The 23,200-nt window shown below is 37.0% G+C and overlaps 1 protein-coding gene across 1 annotated transcript in view; it reads right to left on the bottom strand.

Moving 5' to 3' along the window:
- Positions 1-2,631: 2,631 nt before the first annotated feature.
- Positions 2,632-23,200, bottom strand: part of BMP2K (BMP2 inducible kinase) — a 117,751-nt gene continuing 97,182 nt past the window's right edge. Inside the window, exons 15-16 of the mRNA XM_054591946.1 lie at positions 22,309-22,419; positions 2,632-7,249 (exon numbers count right to left, since the gene is read on the bottom strand). Coding sequence (XP_054447921.1) covers positions 5,814-7,249; positions 22,309-22,419 — 1,547 coding nt within the window. The 3' untranslated portion in view covers positions 2,632-5,813. The remainder of the gene's footprint in view (positions 7,250-22,308; positions 22,420-23,200) is intronic.

The following is a 23,200-nucleotide window of genomic DNA, read 5'->3' as shown; positions in this document are numbered from 1 at the left end:
CATCCCACCTGGACAGAGTAACCCATCTGAAGACTGATTGACTAGCATAAAGCTGTACAACTCTCCATTTGGCAGGAACCTACCTAGAGATAACCTTTGCCCTGTATTAAGTGTCAAGGGGCAAAGTGTGCACTTCTGGATTTCTGCCAACTGCTGAGCTGAGTAGGTCCATATCCACCCAGAACCATCATTTCAGGTACTTCCACTCCTGCCACAGTATGTGAAGAGTCAGCTCAGCAGTTAGACAAGGGGCAGAAGTGTCTTCTACAAGCATTATCACAACAATGGTGCTTATATTGAAAAGAGGCACAGATGCTGTTGAAATTCTGTAGCTTGCTTTCTGAGTAGGGTAAAGCAATAATGATCCAAAACTGAAACTTCCTTTGAGAGAACATTTTCAGAAGGGCGAAGGAACAGCAGTAGGGGACTCTTGTGAAACGTTAAACCTTCCATCTTCGGATAGCTCCCAAGGATGTAATCCTGCTCTGTAAATCTGGGATCAAAAGCACTACAGAATACAGTAACTTCCACAATGTCAAGCATCTGAAGGAAAGGTGAACTATCATCTTTCTAAATGTGCAACAAAACTCAAAAACTCATGCCTTCAATATGAGAACATTAACTATACCTTACATAGGATGCTGCAACTGGGCTTCCTTTAAAACGGATTAGCTATTCAGTATAAAGAGCTCCAATTGCAGCATGTATTTGTCTCTAAAGAAGTTAACTATAACTGAATTTGAACAGTGGTACATTCCACAGTTCTTTATATAACTTTTTTGATATTTTGCTCCTTTGTACCATTCATTTAAAAGAAACTAAGCCCTTATTTTTCCACATAACTTTAAATAAATGTTACTACTTCAGTAAAAAAAAGGTTTATAACAAATAAGATGCATCTTTCCACAAGCCACCAATCTAAAGATGCCAGTTTGTGGAATAATATATAATGTTATAGGTATTGTGATCTTGACCCGAAACCTAGTCCAGTAATCCAATACACAGGTTTTCTCTTTATCTTGCAAAAGCGTCTTTTCTGACATAATCGAGGACTACAGTATTTTACCTAACCAGATTTTAAGTTTATAAAAGAGTTTTAAAAATTATACATAATGCAAAATCTATGCCAAACATTCAAAAGTGACTTCAAAGTCTTATGTTTTGCTTTACCTTTATCATAAGTATCAGTAATTGTAGTCCTGAACAAATCATGCTGTTAAGTACTTTTATTGCAAAAATGGTAGGTCAGAATGGGTTTTCTTACTTGGATCTAAACTGTGAGCTCCTTAAGAACAGAGATCTAATCCTATTCATTTTCTCTTCCATTAACTGGTACATGATAAGTGCTTAATATCTGTGGTATGAATGAAAGAACTGAATAGAAGTTTACAACCAAAATTTTTAATGACAAATAATGAAAAACTCCAAAGTCACTGATTATAAAGAATATGCAATTCATTTGGGATTTATTGCATTTAAAGAAAGCAGACTATTAAAACAGGTATGATAAATACAGTAAGAAAATAAATTTCAAACAAAACAGTGAATGGGGGATAGAATTCATTCAATAAGAATAAGCAATCTCAAGGCAAAGTAGTAAAATCAGTTAGTGCTTAATTAGATACAGGAAGAAAAAGAGCAACTGGTTCTATCTCATAACAGTTTCCCACCTATATTTGAATTGAAGTTACTTTAGATAGTATGTTTTATAACAATTAGAAATATAATAAAGATGTAAATCAGGCTTATTAAAAGTTAAAGTTATTTGCTTAGTGGTACATAAAAGGCTTCAGAAAATTCAAGTTTAACAGAAAATGGAAGTGTAATCAAAGAAAGTGCACTTAAAGCTGTTTGCCAGCAATTAAAAAGTAGTTTACTCTTACCGTACTGCTTACTATTAGATGACTTTCAATCACAAAAAGAGTATAATAATAAAAACAATTCTCTTTCAAAAGTAGCACAAGTTTTTAAATAAAAATAACCCCAAATGATGACCCTTTGCATTTTCATCTGTCTACCATATTCTTTTAGTGGCTTCTGTAAACCCTCTCTAGGAGTGAAAGTTCTTTAATGATTGTGGTTGCAATTCCATTTAAACTAAAAATTCACATTAACTCCCCCAAAGAGAGATGTGACGTGTGCATGCACATGTGTTCATACATTTACCGTAATATATAAACACCAGTGTGTATAAGTTTTCAAATAAACTATCATTTATGTTATTCTCACAGTAAATATGCCATCTAGTTCTCACAGTAGATCTGTCAGCTCAATAGTGAACCTAAAATGATGAATCATTTTGCTTAAGAAATAAAAAAGTATACTGAACATTCTGCATATATTAAAGTAAATGTACCCAAACTCCTCAGGACTAGTGATATTAATACACATGTACCTTCTAGCAATGCTTATATGAAGTACCAAAGCCTAAAATAAACCAAGCAGAGTAGCTGAATAGTGAGAAAACTGCTCTGCCTGATGAACATCAAAGCAGAAGAGTGAGCTCACCGTAGTATTTTCCATCAGCAAGATGAGGGCAATAAGCCATGACTGTTAAACAATAAACAGGGTAGAGTGAAAAGCTGCATTTACCTACAATCCCGAATAATGTCCTAGCTGGATGGGGGGACACACATACACACATACACACACACACACACACACACACACAATGTCCTAGCTGGATGGGGACACACACACACACACATTTACCTACAATCCCGAATAACACACACACACACGCGCGCGCGCGCACAGCGGGTCACTGGAACATTTACACATTTCCCTGACTGATACTTCTGAATAAATATTCTAGTCAGTTAAAATTTCTTGCAGCCTATAGCCTTTCTTCCTCCACCTAATACACACACCAAGAAACATGTGTCCCAACAGTACATTCTTCAATGCCATAAAAGCTAATCTTTAACATTTTGCGGAAGTGACACTATTAAAATAATTAAGCAAATGGTCCACTTCTACAGATTAGTCAAAAATCAACAAGCATGATTAAAGCTGTTAGAGCAAAAATAACTTTGGCCTCAGATTTTTGCTAGCTTCATAATATTTTACTTCCCTTAGTGATGTTCAAGTATTACAGGTTTAGAGTTATAACTAACATGCTAGAGGAGCACAGAGGACACTTGATTAATAATAGGAAAGTAATTTCTATTCACCTTTCCTTCCTCAAACAAGAATCGGACCATCCCATTATAGAGCCAAACTTTAATTGGGTGCTATTACACTTTTTCACATTCCTTGGGAGTGTTATTCTCCTAATTCTCTTAAGGGAATGACCTGGGCATCAGCTGTCTGGAGTCACCTGCATCCTAACAGTAGTGGGAGGAAGTGACTGCGAACGGAGAGCAAACCTGATCCCATACTGCTTGGGAAAGAGGGGCCTCTCCCCCAACACACGGGCATCTCCCCACTTCGATCCCACGGCGTCCCCTCCTGAATCCTCAGTGTTTCCTCTGAACTATAATCTGAAAAGAGGGAAGTCACTGGGCTGTAATGTAAGAAACCTATGAATGTGTTTTAAACAATGTCGAAGTTGTTTCCTTAGAATTCATCCAATATTGTAAGCCGAAGTGTCTATGTCAGTGTCTAAAGTCATTAAAAAACATTCAGTATATTGATGAAATGCAAATGTAAGCAAGGCCTGGTATCAGAGAGTCTAGGTATTTCATGTTCACATCCCATGGAGACCACACTAATTCATCTACTACCCCTTCTAAATTACAAAATTCATGAGGTCTAGCAGAGACCAAGGCCAAGGACTAAAATAGTCAAAGAAGCATACTGTGCACAACAACCAACAGATTATCATTAAAAAAAAATTCTTCTGTTTGATACAAACCTACTGGTAGTTCATGAATTTACTATATGTAATCATCAACTCTTCACTTTTAAAAGAAAGTATCCTTTGAATCTACTTTGTAAAGATTTTAAAAACATCTACGTAAGCATTTGCATTAGCAGTATTAATCAACCTGAGAATCAGAAAATAAAAAAAAATACGTGCAAACACACTATTTGCCTTTGGCACAGGACTAGTAATGGGTGCGGTCGGGCTCTAAAAGTACAACTTGTAAGTGGTAACATCATGCGTGGTCTGCCTCTGCTAACTCTGATTCACATATTGCTTCCCTGTTTGTCCACAAATTTGTTTGTTTTAAAATAGAAAAGAGAAGCAATAAAAACATGAATATATGTTAGTTACATATGACTTGCTTCTTTCCAAGTTTAGAACTGTGAAAACAAGCAAATAGCTCATCCCAATTGGGACACTATAATTAAGAGATTCTATCAATAATAAGATTACTCATAAAATACACTTTAATTGGGCTCAAAATTAATTTAAAATATAACAATCAAGGAGAGTGCCAGTTGATAAGAGTTTCCACCCTTTTTGTAAATACCTCTAACAATTCTAGAAACTTCCAAATGCTAATTTGATAGGGAAGGACAGTTAATTATAACTTAAAATACTTGAAGACAGAAGAAGCACAGATACTATATTCACATTAATGCATATATATAATTTCTATCTTATTAGACAATTTCTATAAAAAAATCTCAAGTTTCTAATTAGGATTTGTGATGTTAAAAAAAAAAAGGCAATTTGGTAGCTGGGTTCTTTTCACTAAAGACACAACTAGTAGAGTTAAGACACTAGTCTCTTATCATCTAATACTTACAGCCATTTTAAGATCTCGCTTATCAGTGCCGAGGTACTTGCGGCAGGCCCTAAGAGTCCTGCATGTAAGGCTTGTGGCTTTCATTGCTCTGTGCACTTCATTAAAACTACTCTACCCCCCAAAACCTAACTAAAAAATTGTCATTCATGACTTAGGAAATATTTGGTGAAGGTGGTAATTTAAAGTACATTATTAAATGCAACATGATTTTACATTGTAAACGTCTTAAAAACTCAGGGTTTCAGCTACACATTTTTTTTTTCCTGAAATAAAAGTTCTATATAACCTTTGTCCTCACTCCCAGTTTTCTAATAATCTACTTTATTAGGGACATGATAATATGAATTTTGAGGAAGAAGCAAGCTATTCAAAAGGTGAATATTAAATATTCCTCAAGTATTTTTGTTTCTCTTCTATATCATTTTTCCTTTTACGTTTTGCATACATCTGGCAAAAACCTCTTGTTTTTGTTCTAGGCTTATATGTAGATACTCCATATTAATGGCACTTGTTTTTAAAAATGAAAGTTTTAGGCACAATAGTTACTTCTGGCTCTGCTTTGTAGAGAAAAGTATAAGGACTAAAATCTCTGCATTCTCCAGATAATAACTTTCTGATTCTTTATGAGAATAAAATTCTCTTTGACTGTGTGGAAATTAGAAGAGTCTAAAAAATCTACAAGTGCAACCTGTATTTGTACAGATAACCTTAGCTTTAATGCTGGATTCTAGAATGAGCCTAGGGTATGCACATAAAAGTGACATTCTGGTATAAAAATAACAACTCATCTTTCCAGTCCCTCTTCAGTGGCTGAAAAACTGGAAACAAGCCACATGCATTCCCTGGATTTCTGTGCTGTCGTCATGTCAGTAGCTGAAACCCTGGGTCAGAGCTTCCAGTCCAGCTCCCTATTTTCCTGCGTGGACAAGACACCAAGTCACTACCCTGTGGAGAGACTTCCTTTTGCTATTTGGTTTATTTAAAAATCACCTATTCTGGCTGACCTGTAAGAATGAATGATACAAAGGGCTATACAAATCAATTTTCCTTCAAATTCATAAAACTATTCATACTTATTGGAAACGGGGGTTAATACCAAGAGTCCATTTGAAGTATCTACTGTTTAGAAGGAAATGGAGCAGCACCAAATGGGTCTAATTCGACTGACTGCGACTGTTGGGACTGAGGTGAAGTAATGCTTTGCACCACAAGTTCTGTAAAGGGGACGGCACCAAAATCATCCATTTTCAACGCATCTGCACTATGGAATGACCCATGAAGTGAATTGGGTCTTGGCCGTCCGGGCAGCACGGGATTATGGTCGGCGCGGAGGTCACTCAGGCTCTGATGTGGGGGGTGCCAAGGCAGGTCTGGGGGATGAAAGGGCTTGGCCCCAAAGGGGTCCAACAGACTCTCCTCAGGAGGCAGGACATTCCCTCTGTCTTTCCCATCAGTCAGCGTAACACTGATGTTCTCCTTGGAGTCTGAGATGGTCAAAAATTCATTGCTGCTTTGAGAGTCTCGGCGGCCCACCTTTTTGTGCCTGCGAGCCCTCTCTGGAGTGCGGTAGGTCGGCTTCATGGTCTTCTTCGTGCTGGTCGGCGTGCCGTGGTGCCGCTTCCCATTGCTTTTGGACAGATCCTGTTTTGTGCGCCTTTGGCGAGAAGACAGTTTCTGTAAGCTACGCTGCTTGACTTTTTGCTGCTGACTCCCAGTTATTTCCTCAAAGGGCACAAGCCCAAAAAGGTCCTCGTGGATGTCACTTTTACTTGTGGATGTGGGAAAGGGCTGAAATGGAGTGGAGCCAAATACATCTATACTTTTGGGACAACCTGGGAGAGTCTGCGCTCCAGGCACCACTGCACGGCCATCTTGTAGGTTCACCTTCTTGCTAAAGGGTGCCTTCGTGAATACATCAAATTCCTCCTGCTCCAGTCCCACACCAGGAAAACAGGTCTGTTGAGAGAGGTTCTTTTCATTTTCTCCTTGCTGGGGCTGTTGAGCACGCACTGCAAAGAAGGGGACAGCGCCAAATACATCAAACTCCTCTTTGGGGGTCTGCACTCCAACATCACAGGGTAACTGGGTTGGGCTGAGGAGAGTTACATCAGGATCTTGGATGGGCCCGCTGCCGGCTTTGTCTCTGTAGGCAGGGCTCCTGTCACTGTACTTGGCTTTGGCCTGTTCATACTCAGAATCAGAGCTATGTTTCTCTTCTTCTTCCTCATCTTCAGAGTCCATGAGGAGGGGCCTATGACCCAGATTTTCCGGTTCAGTATCATCATCATTGAAATCTTGTTCTCCCTGAAGAACTTCTTCATCCTCTTGCTCTTCCTCTTCACTGCTCTTAGGAGAAGGGGGATCTGATTCAAAATCACTTTCAGACTCGTCATTTCCCTTCTGCACTTGACCCGGTACTGATGAATTCTCTGAGATTTTCTTTCCAGCCCGGTGGTCTTTAGATACAGGACTTGTCTTTCTATTCTTGATCAGGTTTGCAGTGCTGTTTTCTTCCCTCAAGGATGAGTGTTCAATTTTCTTTTCAGGAGAACCTGCAGGTTCAAAGAAAAATTATTATAGCATTCTAATGCATGTCCAAAACCATTTGCACTAACACAAAGCATTCCATGTCCCTCATACCAGTTCCCTTAGAGTAAGAGATAATATCAGTTCTTTGTCATTATGCTTAGGGAATTCCACTTGTTCTCAATTAGACGGTCAGGTCCTTTAGTGCAGACAGACTTACTTGTCTCTGTTCCCTATATACCACCTACTCCTCACTGGTCCTCATCTACAGCTAAGTTTTATTTATAACACCCAGAATAGAACTCTGAACAGAGTACACAAGCAAATTTCCTTCTCCCACCTTCAAAATAAGATTATTCAAACAACTGCCCCTGCAAGTATCTGCTTTTATTTACCAAACAACCTTCTGCTTGTATTTCAACTCTATTATAATGTTTTCCCAGAGATCAACAAGCATGAATATCTTGTCTGCTTAATTATGTGTTTCACTGTAATTTTCTTAATTGACATTCCGTGTCTCAGGGTTTGTGGGTTTGTTGTTTTGGGGGGGTTTTGGTTTTTTGTTTGTTTTTTCTTTTGTAAACCTTATGAGTTGGGTTACTATGAAATGCATCCCCATAGCCTGACCAAAGCTAAGGACCAGGTACTGAAGTGAAATTAAACCAGGGACATCTGCCTTCTCTAGGTGATACATATTCCTTTAGCTATCATTTCTATATGACTAGACATTACATTAAAAGCACAGGCTACCCTTTAAAAAAATCTTAACTATCACTATGGTCAACGTATGATAGGTAATAAAGTTGCATCAAACAAATAGCTTTACAATTTCACTGTGTGGTATATACTAAAGATACAGTGTATTAGTTTACATGAAAATATGCTGCCCTCCCAATACACTGGTGTAGTTCATTGATTTTCCAGAAGTAGGGAGCAAATTGAGTTGATCCAACTGCATATCCATTCACCCTTTCCCCTGTGACTAAGATCACATATTTTCAAAACAATTAGCTGCGGCTGGAAGTGTCGTCTGTAGTCATGAAAACTGAGTAGCTTACAATGGCAGGATTATCACTTTCCCACTAGGAACGTGATGCTCCCTGAGGCACATGGCACCTCAGTATCTCCTTTTCCCTGGAAGTTGGCGCTACTGTCCGCACCTCTCTGACTATTCTTTCTTGGTCATATTTGTAGACCCCCCTTTCACTAGCATCTCCTTAAACACGTATGGTCCCCAGGCTTCTATCCTTGGTTGTCCTCCTCTCTCTGCGTGTCTTCCCTGGGTCTTAACTAATGGATTTTAATCGTCACATACACCATAATGGGCCTCTAACACCATGAACACTCATGTATCTTTTTCATCTAACACTTATCATTAATATGTATCCTACCATTACTTCAAACTCAATAATTTCAAAAGAAATCATCCTTCCTCTTAAAATAGGTTCCTCACCAGTTCCCATGGAATGACACTTCCTTCTACCTTGTTCTACAAAACAGCAGAAAGTCATTTCTGCTGGAAGTTATTTTCCCTCTCCCCACCAGTGTTTTTAAAATCTCTTGAACCTGTTCCCTCTGCTCCCTCTGCCAGTTGTTTATTTCATTCCCTCCTTACCTCTCATCCAGCAGCTCTGAAGCTTCAAAACTTGCCCGTCTGCCTCCCGTCCCATATCCCTCAAACTGCCCTACCCTGTAATCAGAATGACTTTTCTGAAACACTAATCATGTGGCAACTGCTTAAGACCTGTCAGTGGCTCTCAGAAGTCCCCACCCTTATAGCCCACACAGGGCGCTCTTCTCTCTCTGGATCTGTCCAATCCCACCTTTGGCCTCAAGCCCTGATGTCTCCCGTGGGTTTTCTTCATTGTAACCGCACCTGAACTCTCCCTAAACTCGGGAACTCAGTAGATTTGGACAAAGTGGATTTTCTTTCTTTGTTTTGTAACTGTCTAGCTATCCAACCTCTTAAAGTTTGCTATCAGAAACTGAGGAGCCTGACAGATTTGGGCGCCCAGGGGCACTCTGCTGTTTTAACTTCTCTCTACCATTTAATACGATACCTCAGTATGAATTCCCACTAGCATCCCCACTCACACCTGACTTGCCTGGTAGACCTGGCTGTGTTTCAGACCCAGCCCTATCTCAGCCCTTTGGAGTCACTCCTTGAAAAACACCTGTATTTGGTGCTTCTGATGAATCTAGTTCAAGCCTTAATTGTAGCACCTATTGAACGGTACTGCAATTATCTGTTTACTTGCCTGTTTTCCCTACTTAATTATGAGCTCCTAGACACAGGCCTCTTTATCACTTACCGCATGTATCATTCATTTCTACCCTACCACTACACTGAATCAGTATTTGGTGAATGGAAGAGTGGCTACCCTGAGCTCACAGCTATGGACACATACACAGTCAAGGTATTCAGAATACAATAAAGCAAGTTACACAGAAAAATAAACCCTTTATATTTGGAGATTGTTTTAGCTCAGAATTCAGTTATAGAGTCAACAAACACATTTTATAGGGTTCTTTATTACATGCTATGTACACTAATCATATATTCGTGCAAACTCCAGGAGTTTACAGTCAAGTGTGGGGACAGAGAGCACAAGCACACGTGAACTGTGGCGTCCTCTGAAAGAACGGAGCAGCGGGGCGAGCCCGGGGCAGGAAGGCATCGGCCTCCTCTGGACGGCCAGCGAAGGCTCCCGGAGGAGACGGCTGAACAGAGACCAGGACAGGCAGAAAGCTGCTCCAAGTAAAAGCCACAGCGTGTGTGAGGGCCGGTTCAAGAAAGAGGCTGGCATGTGTGAGGGACTGGGAGCACAGTGAGCAGACGGAGCACTGGACAATACGAGGTAGGAGAGGAGGGAAAAGGACCGAGCTGTGAAGGTCCTTTTATGGCCATGACAAGGAGATCGGATTTTGTTCTGAATTGTATAGTGGAATGCCATTACAAGGCTTTATTTAAAATGAGTATCATGATCAGATTGATATTTCAAAAGATAACTAAGAAGAGGGTGCAAAGTGGGGAGGTCAGGAAAGAGGAGGTTGTGGTGATTTAAGTTAGAGTTTGGTGGCCTGGACGATGGTGGTGGCGGCAGGGTAAAAAGTGAAAGAATAAGATACTGAAGAGGAACACTCTGGATGGATGGTGGTGCCATTAACAGAGAAGAGTGAATAAAGAGTAACTTGAGAGTGAAGGACATTATCAGGAACTGGTTTTGGACACAAAGCTTGCAGTGTCTTTGAGACACTGAAGTGCGAGCAGATACCTGAGGCTTGAGCATGATGGTTGGTTTTTAGCAGGGGAAAACAGGCTTGGGAGTCACTGCCACGCAGGGGGTATGTAGCCAGTCCCGGGTCTGAAGGAAATCACCTAGGAAGAGTAGACAAGAGGACACGTGGCAGGGGCCGGATGGGGACTGAGCCCTCAGGTGTCAAACATTTACACATCAGCAGAGGGACCTGCAAGGCAAACTGGAGAGTGCCAGAGAAGAGGACCAAAGGCAGGTGAGTGCACTGTCACAGAGGATAATAGAGAAGAAAGTGTTTCCTGAGGTTGGAGCAGACAGCTGAGCTGGGCGACGCAGAGAGCCCCAGTGAACTGAGGGCGGCACGTGGCCGTGGCCCAGGCCAGCTCTGCAGTCTGCTGGCCGTCCTGAAGTGCGGGGCGGGCGGGAAGCCCAGTAGGGCTGCGTGAGGGAGGGGGGAGGTGTGGAGCATTCCATCGGGTTATACTTAACCGCAAATACAACCTTCATCTATTATTCACCGGCCCACTTTCTTAAAACTAGGAAAAAGATGTGGGCTGTTTCTTGACATAATAGGCTTATTTTGAATCCTAACAAATTAAACACAAATCAAATGCAGATTCTCCAGTTAGACTTCTCCACACGGCATATTTCTGATATAAAAATCGAAGATTACTTTTAGATTAGCCACAGAATTTATTTTCATGAATTTTTATTCCAAAGGAAAAGGTTGAATGGCAAAGACGTGCAATCATCCCCACTTTGGGAAATACCCTCAATGCTGCATTATAACATATTACCTCCTCAAGCTACTTACCCACCCACAGAGAACCACAATGTACACCCCTCATGCCTGCTCAGGCACATCTTTAGGAACATTCCAAAAATATGTTTTCCAAAGTGTACCCTGCAGAACACTATCGCCATGATAACCAAAGTGTCCTGTGGTCTCAGGTAACAAAAATGCTGCACTACATAACGTGTATGCACCTCTACTCACCTAGAACATGCTCATTATATCAAAGGTGTAGGTCAAGTCCTACAGAGAGCAATCCATTTAGTTTTGTGAAACCTAAATTTCCCAAATCTGCTTCACTACACTTTTATTTACATGTAACATCTATTAACCTTTATAAACAACTTTGCCAAAAACACTTTGGGAAAATGCTGCCCTACAACTTCTCTGGGAAATTTCCACTTCTAGGGCACAGAGTTTTGTTCCTAAAGGTCTTCTGGAACATTCAACATAAGACAAAACCCTTCAATTGACCTTCTGTTATTCTTATATTTCAATCCCAGTCTTCAGATTAACTGTTTCCTTTAGGCAATTGGCCAACACTGCTTTCCAAACACAACTGTCACCTACTTCTCATTCTGTCTGCCCTCTGTCGGCTCTTCAAGGTTTCTTAATAGAGATATACATTTCTTGGTTGTAAAGTGCCATACAGAACTATGTTTTAATTGTCTGTGGATATAAATTTGTGGCTTTTTTTTTCATTTTTAGTGCATCTTTACAGGTAGCATTAATAGAAACATGATACAACATTGTATATGTAACATTTAATTACCTATAGTCCCTCTAGGTTGTTTCTAGTCTTTCAGCATTTTAAATAGAGCCATGATCATGCACTTTTTCCTTGAGGGGGAAAAATAATAAAATTCCCCCTTTTAAATATCAATTTAACTTCATTGATTTACTTTTTTTCCCCCTTTTATGCATAATACACAGCTAATAAAGTTAAGCCAGTAACAATCTCTGGATAAAATCACAGCTAAATGCTCCCTGTTCTTCATATGTAATGATAGAATATATAATATACACTATCATATTATAAAGAAACAATATAATAGGTTCTACATGGATAAGATTGTTGTAAAGAAAGCACCTAAAGTAGTGCCTGACACTTGATAAGCACTAGATAACTATCATCATTTCCAGGACAAGGCCAAACTCAATCATCTCATTCATTATACTCCAGCTGCCTAGCCACTTTTCTGAATTCAACAGCTGAAGATGAATCTAAACGAGAGGGAAGAGTGGGGAAGAGAGGGAGAGGGAGAGTGCAATTCTATGGCTAATTTAAGGTTAGTTCAGGTCATTATGTTGCACAACTGAAACTAAAATAATAGTGAATGTCAGCTGTAATTGAAAACAATTTTTAAATATATTTACACACACACACACACACACACACACACACACACACAAGTTCAGGTCTACTTTGGCCGGGAACTGGCCGGAAATAAATAGGCAAACAAATGTATATCCACACACCACGTGGGTGTATTTTGGATCCTGGAAACTATATCTGATTTTTAAGTAGCTCGAGTTGAGAGCATGGTATAAGAGATTGAAAAAGACTGCTTTCAAAAAGAACAAGAAAAAGACACACACAATGGCCTATGCCACCTTTACAGGTGCCAACTACATCCCTGAAAAATATGGGCAACTAGGGAAATTGTTACCCAAATTCCTTTTATCCCTCTCATATTCTTACAACCTACCCTGACATTGTGTAAGCGTTTCTCTATTCCTCCACCTTTCTACTCCTTCATTAGCCGATGCAGCGTTAAGTGCATCAGAGAGCCTCCGACAGCACACTACAGCGACTCAGTATGAGGCACCATTAAGCACAGTTTACATGTGGTCTTCCCTCTCTGCAGTACCTCCTGTTAGGAAAAGTTAAGTTCCAGGAACAAGTTACTACAATCCTCGTTAAGATTCCACTTTCTGTAGTAACAGCTATCTACTTAATTGTCCTCCTTTCACTGTGAAACTACAGCATGGAGAAAAAAATGGAATTATACAAAAATGAAAATTATTTCAATATATTCTAAGGCTGTTAATCCTATCCCATAGGCACAAAAGACAGTAAAATTAGTACTACAAGTTATAAGGTTGGTTACAAACTATAATGGACAACACTTTAAAATGTGACCATAGCTAAGAGTGCCATCAACTTGTATAATCTATTTCTTTGCCTGAACATATTCCTGTTTAAAAAACAAAAAGGAAAAACAAAAAAGGAAAACCCCTCAGATATTCATACTGTTTGCTCCTGGTGCCAGATTGCTTCTTCCAAGTTGTTATGATTTACTCTGAAATTTAAATCCAGATTATTTCACTGCTTAAGTTAATTTCCCAAAAGTATTACCTAAATACTGTCTTATAATTCAATATATCCTGAATCCTAATAATCCCTATATTTACTACGATTTCAATTATTAACATAAAAATGGCTATTTTTCAAGTAAGTGGAAGGGGACTTACCATATGTGGAATGAGCACTAAAAACATGTACTTAAAGCATAAACAAATATCTAGAATGTGCCCAGGATCATACCTCAGTTACATCTTTTCTCTACTGATTTTGTAAAACATTGTAAAATGTCATATATTGACCAATTCTTATTTTTGACTCTAAGTAGGGCTTCCTTATGCTAAATACAGAAGAGTGATATTTTGATGGCTTCTAGTCAGTAGATTCCTTATTTCTGTTTTATGCCTTGAAACTACAAATTGTAAAAATTTCAGTTTTTTGAGTAATACTCATCTTTTGAAGTTGGGTGTGATAGCTGGAAACAGCCAAAATTCAATCAGAGCCAAATCCTGCAAATAAGGTCTAAGAAAGACTAAGACAGACAATGCAGCTTTGGGTAATTATTAAGACTGCCAATCATGGGTTATGATGTTTTAAATTCTCTTGTGTCGCATGTGAACAGTTTCTCAGGGAATGTCCAAGTACTGAAAAAAAGGTTTGAGCAATAGAAGTCACTAAAGTAAATGTCAAAAGAACCAGTACTTATTCTCATTCCTTCTGGCTTAACATACATTATGTATAGAATTTCAGAATAGCAGTTCAAAGCTAACTAAAGTACTGTGTCAGTTATTCAGTACTGTCAGTAAAATAACAAGCATTTACTTAAATAAGTGAAATACTATATTAATCATTTGGTAACAGTCAGTACAAAATATATGTAGCATGCTTTCCATGCTTCCCTCCTCCATCAGCAGAGGCGGCTAAATGAAAGCGTCCTTTGAAGACCTGTTCTGTGTCTGCCTCAGAGAATTGCAGCAGAGATTAAAGTGAGTAAACTGCTTACACATACACTGCTGGTATGCTGCAAGTACTCATTAAAGGGCTGTATTATGGTTACTGCTAATATTTTATACCATCATTTCATGGTTATTTATGTAGTACCTACTATATACTTCCACATACCTCGAATGACACTAAGAAATGAATCAAGAGAGGACAGTAACTAACATTGTCAACTGCACAAATGCAGTGCCAAGGGTTTTTCACATGCTGTCTCTTAAGTCCTTACCATCAGGCTCATACAACATTAGGGAAAAATGCTCTGTAAGGTTTGCTATGATCTTTCCTCTTCAATCTTATCAACCACATCTTCAAAACTGTTCCCTTGCTTTCCACGGAGACCGCTGTTATGACTTCTACCACTGTTACCAACCAATGCTCATTCCTTCGCTTTCTCTCTTCTCTTTCCATTTCTATTTTGGTGACCTTAATCTTGTTTCATAGCTTCACCTATATCTTCAAAGGAAAAAACAAGAATGGATTTTTGGAGATGTAGTCCAATTTCTTTTTATACATAAAGAAACTGAAACTAGGAAAAATGATTTGCCCAAGTTTAAGGCCATCCATCGAGGCCAAAGTGACTTCTTTGCTGATGCCAGTAGTTTAAAACTCTCATCTGTAAATTCTACAATTAACCTACCAGTAGTATATTATCACCAGCGAACATTCAATATAGCATATCATCAACCACCTACAAAATAAAACCACAGACTTGCCTTACAGTTCTTTGGTATCCCCTTTACAAAGCTATGCCTAAAAAGTTAAAAAACAAAACAAAACACAAAGCATCTCCTAGAATGGGCATTGCATTGTTTCTATTTCAGCAAATAGTGTTTTGTTGAACTGTACGATAAGTATCTTGTGTTGATTATTTTATAGGGTTAAGTTCTGGAAATACTATAAGGTTTATTCAAAAATGAAAGAATACTCAACTTTATAAAATCCATGGAAAATTTACATCCAAATAACCTCAGTTAACTTCATCTATAAAATAAAGAAATAGAACCTACCTGATAAAGCTAAATATTAAATAATAGTCATCTTCTTTACTGAAAGCCCAGTAAATAATAGTGTGTGAGAGAAAGAGGTTATCAAAGGGTACTTTGATAATGAAATCATTCTTCAAAGTATTGCATGGCACACAAAGTTGAATAAGACAATTCCTGCCTTTGTCAAGAAGCTTATCATTGACTTTAACAGCTGTGAAACATACATGCTAATCCTGACTCTAGTGATCTGGGAGATGAGTGGCTATTGTAAAAAACAATTGGGAGGTTCTAAAAAACAAGCTTATGTAGCCAAATGAAATGAAGAACATCAATCTGCCGAATGAATATTAAGATCATAAATTCATCTATTCCATGCTTGAGTTTTCATAAAAAAAATTTCTAGATATTCTAGCCTAACACAATCTAAAAGAAGATGCCAAACTCAAAAGCTAAAATCTATAATCAATTTTCATATATTTATTATAGTATTCTTTTAAATAAATACTTCATGAAAAGAATGAGATCCTTGCTAATGCCACTCTATATTAAATATTACACATGATAATTCTTAAATCACATAAATGAATCTTCACAAATTGTATTAAAAAATTAACCATGTTTAGAAATTGTCAAAAAAAAATGTGGCAAGAGGCACATTTCTGCATCACAGTATTCATATTACCACTCATCAAATCAAGTTTCCATCTTTTAGAGGACAGTTCATTTAGTTATAAAACAGGTGGTACAATTTTAATCAGTGTAAGAAGCTTCCAGTTTCAAGGAAATTTTGTTTTGATGGTCTTTTCTTTGCTATCAGATTATAGAAGATAAATGGCTTGAAACTGCTATTATAATGATATGCCTTCTGTTGTCTCATCATTTATGATATAAGGGAGGGGCTGAGGCTGTAAGACTTTAAAGCTCACTTTGAATTGGTAGCATGCTGTCTGCCATCATTTCCCAGCAGTCCACCATGCCAGGCCCAAGGATTAGAGGATCAGGAGAAGGTTTTATCGAAATCTGTACTGTTTCTCTGAAGACAGGCTGAGTGACAAGGCCGAGTATAAGAAGATGACTACACTAGATGGGAACACTATTTCCCAGGCAGATTAAACATGCTGTAAAACTGACATTTCTACTATGTTAGTCATAACGTTGTAGATTTTTATTTAAAATGGGCCACTTAATACTTTTGTTTTCAGTACACAGTTGAGAATTAGAGCTGAGTTCCTACTTATACACTAACCTTAAGTAAGTCATTGATTCTCTCTGAGCCTCAGTTTCCATTGCATGTATACAATGGAACTCAATAAATAAATGGTAATGATTATAGTTAACATCCTGGAATAGAAAAATCCTTGATCTTCAAGAGTTATATGCTGCAATCTAAAAATATAAACAATACACCTCATTCATCATGGCTTATAAAACAAGGCAGTACTTGGACTGCAACTTGTAGTAATGTATGTTTCAACAAGTATTTGCTGTATATAATGGGACCTTTGAAACCCTGAACTCAATTTAACTTCCTGTTAGATAATGAGATCCATGAGGTGGGTCTGGGGTTTGAGAGAGTAGGGGAAGTTAACAAACCTAATTAAAAATGAAATGCAATGTAAGAAATCTAAAATCTCAGGTGCATAATGCATATGGCCTATACATCAATAGAATTCTTCAAATACTACGTTTCAGAAGTTGTGTTTGGTAAAATTAGGTAGTCCACACTATAGTACAATTCACAAAGGCACACACACTATGTTGGTAAACTAACTGTAAAACAATGCCTTGGGGAGAAGGAAAGGTGTGTGGGTTTCAGGATGGGGTAAATACCATGCTTTTCAATATCATTTTTATGTGAATACTGGTAACTGATGCTTTAATAAAAATAAAAATGGCACTATTAAAATAGTTGGTGGTGGTGCAAAGCTTCATAAACAGATTCAACATTTTATTTACAGGTTTCATTCAGTAGAGAATACTTCCTCATTATTACTAGAACTTTGTACTACTACTACTACTACTAACTGGATAGCAACTGCACACTTATCTAACACTAAGATTTTGGAATTTAGTAATAAGTAGTAAAAATACTACTTAAATAACACTACCAACAACAGCCACAAGAGGAACCAAGGCTGAGAGCATGTATGGCTTGTATAACACTCCCTAATTTAATCCTCAGTAAACTCATCAAGTAGTTAATAAGATCTCCAATTTAAGATAAAGAAACCCTCCAAGAAATTAGGCAATGCCCACTATCACAGGGTTAGTGATAGAACTAAGATATATACTCAGGGCTTTAAATTTTCAAAGGTAATGTTCTTTAGGATATACCATACTACTAATACCAGTTTAAGAATCTGACAGAATAGGCAAACATAATCCCATTATTGTTACAATGTATGGAATAAGGTAAAGAATTTTTATATAAATGAATGATTACAAATTTTAATTTTGCCCATATATTTTTAAAAATAAGAAAAAGCTATATCTGATTCATTTTAAGACAGTCTCCCAAAATGTTATCTTTAGCTAAGCTTCCTAAAAGTACAATAGTAGTATCATAAGCTAAGATACCAAACAAAACAGAAAGACACAACTACGTGGATGAACTAAAGCCAGCTCTCTGACTGTACCAGATCTGAAATACGTGAAACTATTAAAGATGGAAAAAAAAGTTACTTTGGACTCAAATGGTAGAGGGTATGGAACCTGGGATTAGGGGCTTAGGGGTTTAGGGACTTAGGGAACAGCCATTACCCTAGTTGAGGCTTTTGGGTTTTTTTAAAAGCTCGAATACAATGAAGCAGCGCCTCAAAAACTCACAAGAAAAATGAACAACGCAGAACTATCAAGCATCAGTTTAGGAAGAAAAAACAAACAAACAAAAAAAAAACAACAGAGATTTTAGGCAGCGAAGTTTCAAACGTTTCCTGCATGGCATACGTTTTCAAGAAACTACTAGAGCAGTTGCTCTATTAACAAACCAAGAAAGAGAAAGAGGAGAACCAGGAATTCTCTGCATTACTGATGGGTAAAAGGAAATACTAGCATGATAAATGTGTTGCAGGCACAGAAAGCAACCAAGTCAGACTACGGAGCTCCATCAGAGCTATAATTAGGTGAAAGTGAAAATGATAGCCACCTTTCATTGGGAAGAAACTTACACTTCTAAATAAAGATGAATCAATGACAGGATACATAACAAAGCTAAGGAAACAAAAACACAGTTGTTTTTATAAACATAATTAACTTGAGGAAAAATAAAACCTTGTAAAATAAAGGAAGTGTAGTCATGGTATGCCAAATTTCAATGGTGACAATTACCTACATGTCCAAAAAATGGACATATCGAATACTGAGAACCAACAATTTTGTAAAAACTACTTGAAGGATGGGGGAAAAGGATTCGTGTGTATGGTTGAGTATGTGTGTGTGTGTATGTATGTGAGGGGGGTAACTGTAAACAAAACCTTCATTTTCTATTAATAGAAAGTCCACAGATATTATCTAAAAATGTTTTTTAAAGTGAGAAATAGCAGAATAACCATGATATATTTTAAAAACCAAAAGTGAAAAATTATCTCTATGGGAGTGTGAAGGGGGGAAAGGAAGGGAGGCAGGAGCTAAAGAGGTAATTCTTTCTTATTATAAACCTTGTTAAATCCAACTTTTAAAGTACATAATATTTGCCCTGACTGATGTGGCTCAGTGGGTTGGGAGTCAACCCACAGAGCAAGAGGTTACCAGTTCAATCCCCAGTGGGGGCACATGCCAGGGCTGCAGGCTAGGTCTGAGGTTGGGGGTGTGCAAGAGGCAACCAATAGATGTTTCTCTTACACACTGATGTTTCTCTCCCTCTTTCTCCCTCCCTTCCCCTCTCTCTAAAAAATAAGTAAGATTTTTAAAAAATAAAAATAAAATAAAATATGTAATATTTTAGTTTTTAAAAATTTAGTTTAGCCCTGACCAGGTGGCTCAATTGATTGGACTGTTGTCCTGTACACCAAAAAATTTAAATACAATTTTTTTTTAATTACGATAAACTGAAGAAAAAATAAAAACTAATCCAATACAATTTCAATGTTAAAGTTAAAAAGTTTTAACAAATTTTTTGTTTCAAAATAAAAGGCACAATTTCTAATAAAGCCAGTACACAAGGAACATTAGATTCAGAACAACGGGCCTTCTTCTGAAGTGTACTTTACCAGTAGACTTAAAACTTGCTCAATTCTATAGCATTCTGCCTCACAACTGAATTCATTTTATTCTAATGAAGCATTCTCTATACTGTATACCTAGAACTAAATTATGTTCAGTAATTGTTGACTCTCAAAAGATAGCTTATCATATATACATATCACACTGTATTTTATTCTCTCTCTTTCTCTCAGTAGTAGTTTCTTGCCTTTCTAGTCTAGTCCAACGACTCTCTAGATGCTCACAATGGTAGGCAGGATATGTTTTAAATGGATAGAAAACTCCTTTTTCTTTTTCCCATTTCTTCCTAAAGTTTACGGGGAAGTTCATTTTTGTTTAAGTAGATTCAGTTATTTTACTATTAGGAGAAAATGAGTGCCCCAAATATTTTATGTTTACTGAAAAATTATATGTAATAAAATATTTCTAAGCTTCATAATGAACAGGTCAGTTATTTTTAGATTTTGTCCTTTAATTATGTATTTTGGATCTGATACATATAAATTAACAATGCTAATATTCCCAAGTGACTGCCTCTTCTCTCTCTGAAGCGTTTTTCTCCTATGATCATTCCCACCTCTATTCCAATCTATGTACTAAATTTTTGAGCTACTGTAATGTTCATGGTCACATTAAATCTAAAAAGATACTTTGGAAAGGTAGCATTTATATCAAAGGGCATGTTTAAGGTCACTGTTCTAACACTGAGTATAAATTTTTAGGGATAGTCATAATTTTTTCATGCATCCAATGAATATTAATAGATAAATTACAAGGCTGGCTACTTGACAGGATTCAAAGACAGACAATTCATACTTCCAACCCTCAATAAGCTTAAAATCTAATAGAAAAGTTAAATACCCACAGTTAAAAGAGAAAACAAAATAACAGCAGCAGCAATCAAGCTCAAATCTGTGGACATATTTCTAGGTACAAAAATCCTTGGCCAACCCTAAAAAAAGGTGCCCAGGGAAAAGGCAAAAATCATTGAGGTTCACACTAGTTCCTGATTCTACTAGCTATTTTCCCAGGGTTCTTTTGGAAGCTCTTACAAAAAACCAAAATGCACCGACATGTGCAAACCTGAAAAGTATTGTACAACTCCTTCTAGAGTATGAAAAAAAACCTAGTACTGAAACCACTTTCTTCCACAAATAGATCAATATCTGAAGTCACTGAGTACTTACTATGCCTAATTTATAAAGACCATTTAGAGCACTATACCTTTTTTTGAAGCAGTAACATTTGTATAATCTATTGAGAATGTGAGAGAACACATCTATGCAGACTAATTACACAGATACCGTACACTGTCTTCCCCAGTTCATGATGTCAGGTCACTCATGAAAGAGATAATTAGGAAAAAAAAAACACAAAAAAACAAGCAGAACATAACAAGAATATGGACTCTTGTCAATAAGTGGCAAAGAGTAAACCATGAAACATGAAAGTATATAGAAACACTCATTCTGAATAACCAAACCTCAATGTTGCAAAACTGTAACACTGTATCAATGTATAAATCAAAAATCCTAAACATCTATTCTTTCTTTAAAAAATAAAAATAAAAATAACAGAGGGCACAGTCTCCCACCCAAGTAGTAACCTGGACCAAGTGCTTAGCTTTGGGGATCAGGCACCTTCAGAGTGAAATGGCCTAACACGCAGCTGTTGATTCACCTATTTCTTATTTTGGCTTTACATTCCTAAGTTTTTCTTTTGTTGTTGTTCCCTCTTGTGTGTATTTTTTTTTAAATGGTAATGATGATGTTATATCTGTAACTTGCCTGAGTGAGAAATAAAAGGAAAAGAACCGAAGAACGTGGCTGACAGTTACTTTAAATGTATGTATTTAACAAAATCTTTATCTTCTACCAAAGCATGATTTCTTCCTTTTCCAAGGTTAAACTCATTTTTTCTATTATAACCATATACACAAAAAAGTCCATTTATGCCAAAGTGATATCCTACTCCAGCATAATATCCTCAACACTGTTAACTGGGTAATTACTTTGAAAATATCACTACAAATATTTTCAAATGGTGAATAAGTAATATTGAAATTCTGGACTGAAATCAAAGCAAGGATGTAAGAACAAAAGAGTAGATTATTAATTATTGCGACAAATACAGAACTAATATTTTTAAAATGCAGCTACGAGAGCATGTTTAAACTAGGAAAATATAGGATTGTTAAGCACAAGCTAAGCATAAAAATACATTGTTAAGTATTTTTACTATATAAACAAGAGAAGTTTTATGCACACAGATTTTTTCCAATGGTATCCAATAGTAAAGTTGAAAAGAAACAGTTACGGTTCTATTATGTAAATCAGCATTTTTCTATGTTGGCAAAAAGGACAACTGAATAACCCAATGGAAAATATGACATTAAGAAGACTAGGAGTCCTAATGGTTTAAATAATTTACTATTCTATTTTCTGTAACTAATTTACTTTATATTAATAAGGATTTTTGTTCTTGCTCTTGTTCTTGTGTGTATTTTTTTAATGATAGTGCTGATGTTACATATGTAACTTGCCTGAGTGAGAAATGAAAGGAACAGAACCAAAAGGATCTTCTGGAGGATGGTTATGTGGAGCAGAAAGTGGGTCTACATTCTTATCTGAGGATGCTCTCTCCTTGAGCCTGTCTGCAAAAATAAGATGGAACAAAACAAAAAATAAAACAAAATAAAAACAAAATGGTCTTTAAAAATTTTTTAAAGTGGTTTACAGCATAAATTAAAGTGAAAATTAAACAAAGTTCATTTTAAATTCAGAGTTCATTTTAACAAGTATCCAGGGCAGCCCTGAGTTTCATATACATTTGTTGCTACAAAGGGCAAGCTTAACAATGTAATCTCAGGGTTAGATTTCACTAAATGCAATTAACCTAGCAACTTGGTTTGGTTTACCTAAATACTAGTTGTCTTCGATTTGTAACATATTAGGCCTGAACTTAAACCCTGCTTACTAAACAAGACATATCTGGCAGACTTTCTCCATAAATAAACACGAAAAAAAATATTGCTCATTCATAAAACAAGTAAATCCTCTTGTTCAATAGTAATACAAGGTAATTCACTATATTTTAATTTAATGTTCATTTCTCATATTATTTATAATTATTAAAACATTCACATACAGGTACAAAGATACAGCTATCTCTTTACTAAATTAAATGACTTAATGATATAGTTTATTCATCCAACAAATATTTCAGCATCTCTACTGGGCATGCAACATTAAAAAAAAAAAAAAGACTCAATAAGCAAATGAGAAATACAAATGAGGTATGTTAAAAACAAATAAACCTACAGAGAAAAATGTCATAGTCCCTGGGTAGGGTAAAAGGAATTAAGAGAGATACTGATTGGATGGTTCAGGGAAGGGCTCTGAAATTCTGTACTTCAACAAGCTCCCAGGTGATAT

The sequence above is a fragment of the Pteronotus mesoamericanus genome, unplaced genomic scaffold, assembly GCF_021234165.1.
Source record: "Pteronotus mesoamericanus isolate MK-2021 breed Mesoamerican mustached bat unplaced genomic scaffold, CSHL_Meso_final contig_130, whole genome shotgun sequence".
Lineage (NCBI taxonomy): Eukaryota > Metazoa > Chordata > Mammalia > Chiroptera > Mormoopidae > Pteronotus > Pteronotus mesoamericanus.
The sequence above is the reverse complement of the archived record's forward strand: the minus strand, read 5'-3'. Positions and strand labels throughout refer to the sequence as shown.